General features: G+C 41.7%; 1 protein-coding gene across 2 annotated transcripts in view; it reads right to left on the bottom strand.

Annotated features, from left to right (window-relative positions):
- ELMO1 (engulfment and cell motility 1) overlaps positions 1-13,096 on the bottom strand; it is a 604,300-nt gene that overhangs the window by 417,280 nt on the left and 173,924 nt on the right. For both annotated transcript variants that reach the window (XM_082257836.1, XM_082257837.1), the window contains exons 9-10: positions 8,532-8,683; positions 6,317-6,395 (exon numbers count right to left, since the gene is read on the bottom strand). In XM_082257836.1, coding sequence (XP_082113962.1) covers positions 6,317-6,395; positions 8,532-8,683 — 231 coding nt within the window. The remainder of the gene's footprint in view (positions 1-6,316; positions 6,396-8,531; positions 8,684-13,096) is intronic.

Below are 13,096 nucleotides of genomic sequence, written 5' to 3'. Positions count from 1 at the left end.
ACCTTACTGATTTCCCATTACTACTGGTATGGTACAATACCCACCAAATCTTGTTTTATGTTCATTTATGCTTTATTTGCACACAATTTTGTAACCCATAGTTTTCTACATGCAACGGCTTGGACATCAGGTATGTTTATGGAAAGGATGTGTATTTCTTGCAATAATGTGTTCACATATATGATCTTTTTTTTTTTTTTTTTCTATATCAGTTTGTACAATGTTCTCAAGTCAGTAAACATAGTTGCCAATCCCTATGAACTACCATAGAAAAAGAACCAGTTAACAAGTCAGTTAGCTAATTTGTTAGATGATATAAAAGTTCTATTATTCTTGAAATTGTGCTCATTGAACCATTTCAGCCATTCTGAGATATACAAGGAAGTACCTATAAACATGCAAGTAAGGGATATCCCCACACATAGCTCTTATTGGCATATGAAACTACAGAGGAATGCTCCCTTGTCTTAATCACTGCATAATAGGATATTGTTAGAGGTTTCGGCTTTCTTTAATGGCAAGTGAGAAATGTATCCTATTAAGAAAATTAGGGCCATCTAACTCTATGTCTATTGAGCTGCGTTGCGATAATGCCCACCATATAAACAAGCTAAAAACGAATTGTTGCCAATAGACTTAGTTCCTACTTAAAAGCTGTAAAGGTTTATTTTTTCATTAAAATATCAAACATGTTATACTCAGGGCCGGCACTACCTGTAAGGCAACCTAGGTAGACGCCTAGGACGCAACTTAGTAGGGGGTGCGGGCACCCTGCACCCGGAATCAGGTCCAGCGTCGCCAAAATCCCCATAGGAAAGCACGGCCATTGCCGCACATGCGCATTAGGTCTCCCCGCCGGCTGATATCGGCGGGGGAGGAGAGTAGGTGGAGCCTGACCCAGCGCTGAGGTAAGTCACTGAAGGGGTTTTAACCCCTTCAGCAACTTGGGATGGGGGGTGGGTAGGAGAGGGGCACTACAGGGTCCTGCAGTACCAGGAAAACAAATGTGTTTTCCAGGAGGCAGCAATTTTTATTTTGCCCAGGGAAGCAAAAATCCTTGTACCGGCCCTGGTTATACTTACCTGTTCTGTGCAATGATTTTGCACAAAGCTGCCCCAAACCTCATCTGGGGTCCCCCGTGGTGCTCTTAGCTCCTCCTCCCTTCCGAGTGCCCCCATAGAAAGCCACTTGTTATGGGGGCACTCCTGAGGGCTTGACCCCAAGCCGGGCTATGTGCATCTATTGACACACACAGTGCAGCTGGGTCCCGTCCTCTGCTCCCTTCTCATAGGATTTGATTGACAGCAGCAGAAGATAATGGCCGCTGCTGCTACTGCCTCCATTTCCTGTGAGGAGAGAGAATAAATGTAATAAAAACTGGTCACTGCTGCTCTCCATCCTTGTGCATGGTGACTGGTCTTGTCTCTGCACCCTCCTTTAGTGGGTGGAGCTGCTAGGCCCCTCCCACAGCTCTTCTCTCTGCATATACAGCACAATCATGATGTCACCGCTACTTTTACAAGATAATATTTGGATAGACTTTGGGTGTGCAGAAAATGGATTTGTATTCTTAGTGTATATAGAGGAAAATTTGTCAGTTAAAATTTTTGTGCCCAGGTCTGTCCCCTTGGCTTGACTCCCAAGATACGGTTACACCAGAATAATGTTGCCTAAGGCCTCTTTCGCACATGCTGTCCGTTTGTCCGTTTTTTCATCCATCTGTTGACGGATGAAAAACGGACATCAATGTATCTCTATGTAAAAACGGATGACAACGGATGGTAATCTGTTAACATCTGTTTTCATCCGCTTCTGTCAATGTCCGTTTTTTTAAATGGATGAATGCCCTATTTTTCATCCGTCAAAAAAACGGATCAGACGAAAAACGGATGACAACGGATGAAAAACGGATGACAACGGATGAAAAACGGATGACAACGGATGAAAACGGATGACAACAGATGGACAACGGATGACAACGGATAAAAAACTAATGAAAAACAGATAATAACTCACGAAAAATGGATGAAAAACGGATGAAAAACTGATACATTTGACGTGACTGAACTCATGAACTGAACTTACCGAATGTGTGAAAGGGGCCTAAGGGCTCTTTCACACACACTGTCCGTCGCACGGACTCCGTTTTTCTCAGCGGGGGATCGATCCGCCGATCCCCCGCTGAGCAGGAGGATGACAGCTGTGTCTCCGCGCTGTGTGCAGAGACACCACTGTCAGTTCCCCATACATCTCTATGGGGAAAATCAGATGGGAACGGACCATCGGTGCGTTCCGATCCATTCCGATCCGCTGGACGGATGGAAAATAGGGTTTCCAACCGTCCAGATTTGACGGATCGGATCGGGGTGTCAGCGGACATGTCTCCGCTGACATCCGATGCCCCATAGGGATGCATGGGGGGACCGTTCAGATCCACCAAAAAAACTGACAGGTGGATCTGAACGGTCCGCCTGTGTGAAAGGGGCCTAAAGATTCATTTTTATATGCTACCATTGGTCATGAGGTAAATTAGTAAATTTGCAGCTATGAGCCTTATGTGTTGATAGAACTGCTATGTTTTGCTTAAGACCTGCTGTACTGACATTCGGTCTTATAGGTCTATTGCTTTATCATAAATTATCAACACCATTTTTTTTTTGTTTGATGTACTTTTCTGAGCTGTACCTGCTTCTAAGTAAAGTAATAAAAATGTACCTTTTAAAAAAATAAATAAATAAATAATTGTGCCCAGAGTTCAGCATTAAAAAAACATATTAACACATGCCAACTCAAGCTTTTATTATTGCTTATCAATATGCACACAAAAAAATGTGGTGAGAATCCAGCCTTACATATCCCAAAATAAATAAGGCTGGATTCACATCACATTCATTGCATTTACCTTGCATTGGCACACAAATTTAAGTGGTAGTAAACCCTTTTGTGCCATTTTTCCCTACAGGTAGGCTTATAATAAAGCTTACCTGTAGTTAAAATTAATATCTCCAAAACGTGCCCCTTTTGGGAGATATTGCAGCGAGTAGCAGCCGATGACGTCACTAGCGCATGCGCTCTAAAGGTACAGCATACTTGCGCTGTTCCTTCAGATCTCTGTGCTGTGCCTGGGGCTACCGTGCGCATGCACAGGAGTGACGTCATCGCGTCAGGGCACTGCTGGAGGGATACTTTCTAAAAGTCCAACATAATGTGCTAGAATGCAGTGCATAAAAGCACAATATGGCTTAAACCTGCAGGGGGGACCCCTAATGTTAACTTTACCACTGCTTTGAATGCACTTGAGTAGACATGCGTTGGTACGTTTTTTTTTTGTTTTTGTTTTTCTATGCATTGCTTTGCTTTGATGTGCATGTATTTTTTTTTTTTTTTTAACACGTTGCATTGATGTGCAGTTTCATGTTCACAGCAAAACTACTTTACGCTGTGGTGTGCTGTATCACGCTATGTTTAAATGCTGTGTTTAATTTTCACAAGCCACACAATAGTCCATATTTGCACTCTCTGGCCTGAATAAAGCCACTTCCGCACACACAGCAGGGGCCATAAATGTGATCTGACCTGCGCATGTGCAGCTCAGCTTACATTACTGCTGACAGGCCAGGAGAGGAGTTTATAACCACTAGGGTCTCTTCTGTTATAAGCACCCTGCCTGTCAGCGTATGAAAGTTTACTATCACTTTAAGGACCCTTCCACTCGCTGATGTTTAGTCCCAGTTGCAAATTAGAGCCTCAATGTGGAAAGTATAGACTATAGACTGAAGTTAACAGGCCCAGGCAATAAGACACCAGGGGGTTCATAAAAATGTGGGGGGTTGGAAAGTGGAGGTGCCAGGGGACTGGAGGAGGTGGATGAAAAATATTTTTGGGAGGGCAGGGTGGACTTAGCTGAGAGAGACCCTGTGAGAGCACAGTAAAAGGAGACAAATTTTGAAGGCACCATGAGGAGGGGCTTCAGGGGAGACCATACAATGGAGGCATGCAGTATGAGGGGACAGTGATGGCAACACTAGTCTAAAGAGTATCTGCCTGCAGCTCATATATGCAATAATGACACAGGGGAACTAGCATGCTCCCGATAATTTGGGGGGGGGGGGGGTTTGTTGTGCTGGTAGTATAGGTGGAGGAGCCTGAATACCAATGTATAATAAAAGTATATGCAATATAATAGGAAATGATTAGTCAGAAAGTTGGTAGCACAGTGGCTTAGCACTTCCACCTAGCAGTTCAAATCCCAATGACAGCACACCTGCCTGAAGTTTGCATCTTCTCCCAGTGACTGCATGGGTTTCCTCTGGGTACTCTGGTTTCCTCCCACGCTTATCATGAGGGGTGTCTAAAATGTAACTAGGATCTTAGTGCAGACTTCTGAGAAAATCAGTGAGCCAATCACAAAAGCAGGAAGTTACATTTTTGGGGGAACGCCACTAGGTTGCCGTATTGCATTGAATTTTACTGACAAGTACAGCGGCAGATTGAAAAGGAAAGGTCATTTTTACTAACATAAAACATGACTTGTGTAGAAATAGTATATGCTATTTTTTTTTTATTTGGTATATCTTTTTTCCACGAAAGTGGAGTTACGCTTTTACGGTTCATAAGGACGTGTATGAATACCACTGTGTCACTCGGTGAAAGACAGTGAAATCAGAATCGATGTACACACTGAATTTCTTTTCTCCGAGTTGAGACACACAGCTCCTGCAGGTGGCAGTATAAACACACAATTGCAGCAGTGTCTTTCAATGAAAAATAGAGAAAGTGTCATTTACTTTGGTAATACTGACCTGTGCTGTATTGACTGATGTCAACTTTAAATGATAAGGCAAGCACTATAATGCAATTTTTTCAATGTGTGAAAAGATTAGAAAACCAGTTTCAGTATAATCAGTACATATACAGTATATGTACATGGAATAGGTATTGTTTCTCTTTACATATGCTGCCTCCTGCTTATGAATACTGAAAAACTGGATTTTTGACTTACCATAAAATCCTTTTCTCTTAAGTTCATTGACAGACACAGTTTTCTCTGATTCATAGCAGTAGGGTAATACTGCCCCCCATAGGAGTAGGACACCAGGCAGAAAAAAGTTCTGGCTACGCCTATGGGCAGTCCCAGAGGGTATATCCTCTCTCTTCCTGCATAGGATGTCAGTTTTGTATCAAAGCAGTGTCAGAAAAGTAACACCAACCCAACTCAAAAGTGCAGAGGAGGGGGGTCACAACCGGACAGAGTGTGAGGGTCCGACCATCCCAGGGAGAGGGCCAGCGTCCACCCCAAAATCCGCGCCATCTCTTGACACGACCCCACGCCACCGAAGTAGGAGGGCTGTCGGTCAAATAGGAATGCTGCGACATAAGCCTAGACCCTGTCGTGTGCATCCTGGTAAGACGTTTAACTCGCGGGGCCAGTCCCCGTCCAGTGGGACTATGTTGCGGCCGACCCAGCGTGGAGCTAAGGTCTGCACGCGCTCGCTGGCCAAACTGGAGTGACCACTAGATATGGGGGTCCAGTCTGTCGCCCAGCCCGGCATAATTGCTTGAAGATCTCACAGGAAAAAAGTTCCGGAGAAAAAAAACGCTAGTTAAAAAAAATTTACATAAAAAATACTTTATATGCCAGGACCAGAGATCCCAGCAAGGAACTAGGTCCTTACTCCTTACTCCTGACTAGGCAGATTAAAACTCCTATGCAGAAGAGAGAGGGTATACCCCCCCCTGGGACTGCCCATAGGCGTAGCCAGAACTTTTTTCTGCCTAGTGTCCTACTCCTGTAGGGGGTAGTATTACTCTACTGATATGAATCAGAGAGAACTGCGTCCATCAATGAACGATAGAGAAATGTGCTTTACTTTTCCTCTTCCTCAGTATACTCAAACTAAAAACAATACACTCTCTATGTGATATTGTATGATCTCAGCAACTATATACCAGGGATGGTGACCTGACGGTCTGATATACAGATAACCCCTAGAGGGAGAATCAATAAATCTGTAAAGGAAACACAGGCATACAAATATAGAGCAATCAACATTTAAAACATAAAACATGCTCAAAAAGTATAATCAATGAAAAAAATATCTTCCCATTATCTGGGGAAAATGTATAAAGTGATTCTGACATGCATCAAATATTCACAGGTGGTTAGCCATTCCCTATAATTTAAAAACACATGCACCAGTGACTACCTCCTTATCTGTAATTACAGTAATCTAAAACACCAACGGATACTGCATGTTGTATATCATTTTTTGCCCACCAATTCTGATTTTATAGCTTACAATATATGAACACATACCTGTCTTTTATCATCTGGGGCTTTGAGGAAAAGTGCATTGATTACTGCGATAGTGTATGTCTGAATCTCTTGATCTGCCCTTAAGTCAAAAGGATAAACAACAAAAAAAAATATTAAAATATTATAACAATTAGGCCCTTAATCACATACTTAAGCATACACCCATTTAAGGGCTGTGCTGTACCTGCATGGGATGCACAGTTGTTTGGTGCATCCGCGTGCAGGCTGTCCCATTCATGTCAATTGAGACACAGCGGCTGCACTGACACAGCCACTGCTCCCATTTTGACATCTGTTGGGTGTGGATGTGTGTCCCCAAACTGTGTCAAACACTGCCTGTGTTTGAGGACATGCACCTGCAGTCAAACTGAGAACAGCGTCACAATTCTACCTCTACAGGTCCTTGGCCTTTTAAATATTATACGGGTTATTGTGCTGTCACATCAACTGTGCCTCCTTAGCTGCGTCTGAGCTGCCTTACCATTGCTATGGTGTCTGTGTTCGTTGTTTCTAAAACCCTGACCCTTTGCTACATAATTAAAAAAAAAAAGTTATAAACCAGACCATTGGTCTCCAAACTGTGACCCTTTGCTTGCCTTTATCAGGCCTTTGAGGCATTATTCCTGCCACTGACATCAATGGGGCACAATTCCTGCCACTGACCCCAACATAGGGGCACTATTTATTCCACTGACACCAACGATGGGGCATAAATTCCTTCTACTGATAACGAAAATGGGGCACTGTTTCTCCCACTGGCACCAACTATTTATCCTCTTAACCACTTGCCGACCGCCGCACGACTATATACTGCGGCGGTCAGCCCCTCACAGGCAGAGTGACGTATCGGTACGTCACTAGCCTGGGAGGGTCTAGGGAGCGAGCGCGCGCCGCCGGCGGCGCGCTCCCGCGTGGTCACGCACCCCCCCGCGCGTGTGACCAGCGGACCCGATGTCCGCCGGTCACTCTGCGATCGTCGAGGGAGAGGGAGAAAGGCAGGCAGCTTGTGTAAACAAGCTGCCTGTCAGTTCTCCCTGTGTAGAGACACTGATCATACGGATCTACTATGTAGAACCGTTGATCAGTGTAACTACACCTCAAGCCACAGCCAATCACAGTTAGAATCACGCCCCTAGGGACACACACAGCCCCTCCCTCTCAAATAAAGTTAACCCCTTTACTGCCAGTGTATTTTTACAGTAACAGTGCATATATATAGCACTGATTACTGTAGAAATTTCACTGGTAACCCCAAAAGTGTCAAAAATATCAGTCAAGGGTCCGATCTGTCCGCCGCAATGTCGCAGTACCGCAAAAAAAAAAAATCGCAGATCGCCACCATTACGCGTTAAAAAAAAAAACAACAAAAATGACAAAAATCTTTCCCTTTGTTAGTAAACGCGATAACTTTTGCGCAAACCAATCAAAATACGCTTTTTGCGATTTTTTTTACCAAACATATGTAGCATAAAACAAATTGGCCGAAAATGTTAAAAAATTTTGATTTTTACTTTTTTTTTTTTTTGGGAATTTCATATAAAAAAATGTGAAAAATATTGTTATTTTTGCAAAATTGACGCTCTTTTTTTGTTTATAGCGCGTGATCAAAAAATCGCACAGGTGATCAAATACCACCAAAAGAAAGCTCTGTTTGTGGGAAAAAAAGGACGTCAAATTCGTTTAGGTACAGCGTCGCACGACCGCGCAATTGTCCGTTAAAGTCACGCAGTGCCGAATCGCAAAATACCCCCTGGTCAGGAAGGGGGTAAAATCTTCCGGGGCTTAAGTGGTTAATACCAAAGATCAGGCATAGTTTACGCCCACTGGGCACAGTCAAGCTCCCCTAAAGTCTGAAGGACAGTAAACTGGCTCTTTCTTTAGAAAGTCTGGAGACCCCTGATATAGACCGTTAAAACTAAAAATGACATAGCTATCAAGAAGATGGACCAAGAGGATAAAACATACCCAAGAAGTAATCTACCTGTTCAGATGGCAAAAGACTATCAAATGTTGATCAAAAACCTGGGCAACATTGATCATTTTGCATAATACTCATATTCAACTGGCCAAGGAACAGTTGTCAGAGTAGTCACAAATGATGGCCCTCTAGTTAAAAAGTAAAATAAAACAAATGGCCTTAACTCCTGATATACGTATAAAGATAAGAGAACAACGACTAGGAACAGCAAAGTCCGCACATAAGTAGCATGATTACCCCTGAAGGTGTGGAATTAACTGTCCAATAGTGATCTCCTGCGCCACTTTCTGATACAAGTCATGACTGTTTAGGACCATAGATTCAAGAATGGCTAGAGATCTCTGTAAAATAGGCACATCCAATGCAGTTTTGTTCACATAACTGGCAATCTGAAAAAAATAAAAAATAAATGGTTAGGGTATACTACTTGACTATATTCATCAACACAAGATTGCATGAAAAATGAAATATATTTTAACAAATTAATTAAGGATATTTCACTGGTAACGTGCAAGGTGCAATAACCCACAGCAACCCAAACAGCTTTGTAGTCATCAAGAAAACCTATACTAACAATGTTACAATAGGGGACGGGGTGTTCATTATAGAACTGCTTTCCAAGAATGATAACAAAGAAAAAAATTAAATTAAATTAAATTTTATATATATATATATATATATATATATATATATATATATATATATATATATATATACACACTAGCAAATGGATGCAATGTTCCCCTGGAGCTGTAAAATCAACTATGAAACTGTCTATGCCAGGAAATGTAGAATTGGAATCAGACAGTGAAGACACGCGTATCACATTTTTTGTCTGACCAGGGGGCAGTGGTGGCGTCAAAGTGATGCAGAAGGCCTGAAGCAACCCCAAGGGGCTCCCCTGGAGTTGGATTACTGCTCAGCTATGTTTTTCCAACTAATCAGAAAGAAGAAAGAATAACTCGATATAACAGTAACTACTGCTGCCAAGAAGTTACGAAAAAAATTCCACCTATCTCTTGCTTTTAGAGAAAAGTTAGTCCAGACACCATACAGATGGAGGAATTACAGTTTAAGGCAAAGCACAGAATAAACTGGCATAATTGTGAGTTATTACAACAAAAAGAGTTATGGCAAAACCTTCAATAGTTAACTGCAATAAAAATCTCAATGCATGTTTATATTCCAGATCGGCATTTTGTCTTGTATCGTTTCTGTTATATTTAGTGATTAACAGGGTTACTACCCTAAGCTTATTCATGGTATTCACACCCAAAAGAGAACTATACCAATTACTATAAATAATCTACACAGCAAACGGTAACTTGTAAAATATTGCAGTTTACTAGTCCTTAATGTGGTGGCTGCATTCTTTTTATTTTTAAAGTATATATGAACCCTTACCTTAAACAACCCTTTCAGTTTAAAATAGATAGATAGAGTAGATAGAGTAGATAGATAGATAAGAGTAGATAGATAGATAAGAGTAGATAGATAGATAAGAGTAGATAGATAGATAAGAGTAGATAGATAGATAAGAGTAGATAGATAGATAAGAGTAGATAGATAGATAAGAGTAGATAGATAGATAAGAGTAGATAGATAGATAAGAGTAGATAGATAGATAAGAGTAGATAGATAGATAAGAGTAGATAGATAGATAAGAGTAGATAGATAGATAAGAGTAGATAGATAGATAAGAGTAGATAGATAGATAAGAGTAGATAGATAGATAAGAGTAGATAGATAGATAAGAGTAGATAGATAGATAAGAGTAGATAGATAGATAGATAGATAGATAGATAAGAGTAGATAGATAGATAGATGATAGATAGATAGATAGATAGATAGATAGATAGATAGATAGATAGATAGATAGATAGATAGATAGATAGATAGATAGATAGATAGATAGATAGATAGATAGATAGATAGATAGATAGATAGATAGATAGATAGATAGAGTAGATAGCTGGCTAGATAGATAGATAGAAAAGATAAGATAGATAGATGTGATAGATACAGTAGATATGATGGATATAGTGGATATGATGGATAGATAGATATAGTAGATATGATATATACAACAGATAGATAGATAGATAGATAGATAGATAGATAGATAGATAGATAGATAGATAGATAGATAGATAGATAGATACAGTGGATACAGCAGATAGATAGACAGATACATACATACATGCCGTAGATACAGTAGTTATGATAGATATATATCTACACATACACATTTTTTTTTTTAGTGATCACATGACCTTTGTTCTCAGATACATAAGGGATTTAGAGAGCTGAGGGTGGAGACTGCAAGGGGGCATGTCAGCAGGACACAGAGAAACAACAGTACACGGATCTTCACAGTGATTAGCTGTGCAGGGGGAGGCACGTCAGGCTGTGATCACAGCACAGCCATAAAAGTGACCACGCTAGGATGTATGTGCTTCCACACCTGGTGTGGTCAGTTTGAGTAAAGTGGGAAGACTGGCACGATCGCCAGGCTATTTCACACAAAGGAAGAAACGCAAAGAGAACAGGATCGTTTTTTATACAAGTACATGGTACCACAGACATGTATCAGGAATAATAAATGTTGGGGTAACAAACGTTCTGTAGATGGAACTGAAATTTCAAACAATGTTATCAGCTATCTTTTGTGAACTCCAAAGTAACACCCCTTCACATAATGGAGAGGAGGAGTTGCTTGTAGTCCAAATCCACAGAGAAGCCCAGGGTAACAATGCTGTTCCTCCATCGATACAGTGCAGTGGGTACTGACAGGACGTGTGCCTTTGGTAGAACCACCAGTTGAAAAAAGTCCTGAAAAGGGAAATAATGCAGCTACCACATTCAAGCACCGGTAAGCTGCATGATATAACATTTCTGTTTTTGGGTTTAGATACTATTGTACACAGAGCTAATGTCTATCTTTCATTCATAGTGTTCAGTCCTACACAATAGGATACTTAAAAGACTTAATATGCCTAGGGAGAAAAAAAGTTATACATCTCGCTCTCAATATATACTTTATATATTAAGAGAGATTTATACACTCTCTCTCTCTCTCTTTATGTACACTGCTCAAAACAATTAAAGGAACACTTTTTATTTGGATATCGATCTACTCAGTTAAGTAGCAGAGGAGGTTGTTAATCAGTTTCTTTGGTGGTAATTAAATTAACAGGTGCACTAGATGGGTAACAATGAGTTACAGGAATGGTTTTACAGGTGGAAGCCACTGACATTTTTTTTCTTACTCACCTTTTCTGACTGTTTTTCACTAGTTTTGCATTTGGCTAGGGTCAGTGTCACTACTGGTAGCATGAGGCGATACCTGGACCCTTTAGAGGTTGCACAGGCAGTCCAACTCCTCCAGGATGGCACATCAATACGTGCCATTGCCAGGTTTGCTGTGTCTCCCAGCACAGTCTCAAGAGCATGGAGAAGATTTCAGGAGACAGGCAGTTACTTTAGGAGAGCTGGACATGTCTGTAGAAGGGCCTTAACCCATCAGGAGGACCTCTATCTGCTCCTTTGTGCAAGGAGGAACAGGATGAGCAATGCCAGAGCCCTACAAAACAACCTACAGCAGACCACTGGAGTGAATGTCTCTGACTAAACAATCAGAAACAGACCTTATGAGGGTGGCCTGAGGGCCCGACGTCCTCTAGTGGGCCCTGCACTCACTGCTCGGCACAGTGGAGCTCAATTGGCATTTGCCATGGAACACCAGAATTGGCAGGTACAGAACTGGCACCCTGTTCTTTTCACAGATGAGAGCAGGTTCACCCTGAGCAATGTGACAGACGTGAAAGGGTCTGAAGAAGCCATGGAGAATGTTCTGTTGCCTGTAACATCGTTCAGCATGACCGGTTTTGGTGGTGGGTCAGTGATGGTCTGGGGAGGCATATCCATGGAGGGATGCACAGACCTCTTCACACTAGAAAATGGCACCCTGACTGCTATGAGATATCAGGATGAAATCCTTGGACCCATTGTCAAACCCGACACTGGTGCAGTGGGTCCTGGGTTTCTCCTTGTGCACGACAAGCACAGCCTTATGTGGCGAGATTATGCAGCCAGTTGCAGAAGAATGAAGGAATTCATACCATTGAAAGGCCTCCATGCTCACCTGACCTAAATCCAAAAGAACCCCTCTGGGAAAATATGTTTCGGTCCATCCAACACCGCCAGGTTGCACCTCAATCTGTTCAGATCAGTGATGCCCTGGTCCAGATTAGGGATGATCGAACTTTTGAAAAGCTTGGTTCGGCCAGAACACCCCAACTTCCCGAAAGTTCGGGTTCGGATTCCAGAACCCCATTGAAATCAATGGGACCCGAACTTCGGTAATCAAAAAACACCATTTTGAAGCCCTAAAACCCAATAAATGCCCCTAAAAAGTGCCTAGGGTTCTGGGTCATGCCCCAGGGACTATGAATCAGGCAAAAAAAAGTTCTTAAAAATTGTCGTTTTTGATAGAGAGTCAATTATTGAAAAAATTATTGAAAAAAAGAAAAATGAGATTTCTTTGGATTTAGTGTCTGGGGGGGGTACCTGTGAAGTTTCAGCTCTGTAGCATGTCCAGAACCAGAAAAAAAAAAGATAATTTTTCTTAGAATTTCAATAGCGCAGGGATGGGGCTATGTGCTCCTTCACAGTTTCAGGCGTTTATTGGGCATTTTTTGGGTGTCTTTGGAGGCAGGCATGACATCTGAACTTCTGTATAGGGGTATATATATATATATATATATATATGTGTGTGTGTGTGTATATATATGTGTGTGTGT

The sequence above is a fragment of the Pelophylax lessonae genome (assembly GCF_965119305.1).
Source record: "Pelophylax lessonae genome assembly, chromosome: 5".
Lineage (NCBI taxonomy): Eukaryota > Metazoa > Chordata > Amphibia > Anura > Ranidae > Pelophylax > Pelophylax lessonae.
Note: the sequence above shows the minus strand (reverse complement) of the source record. Positions and strands in the feature narration are given on the sequence as shown.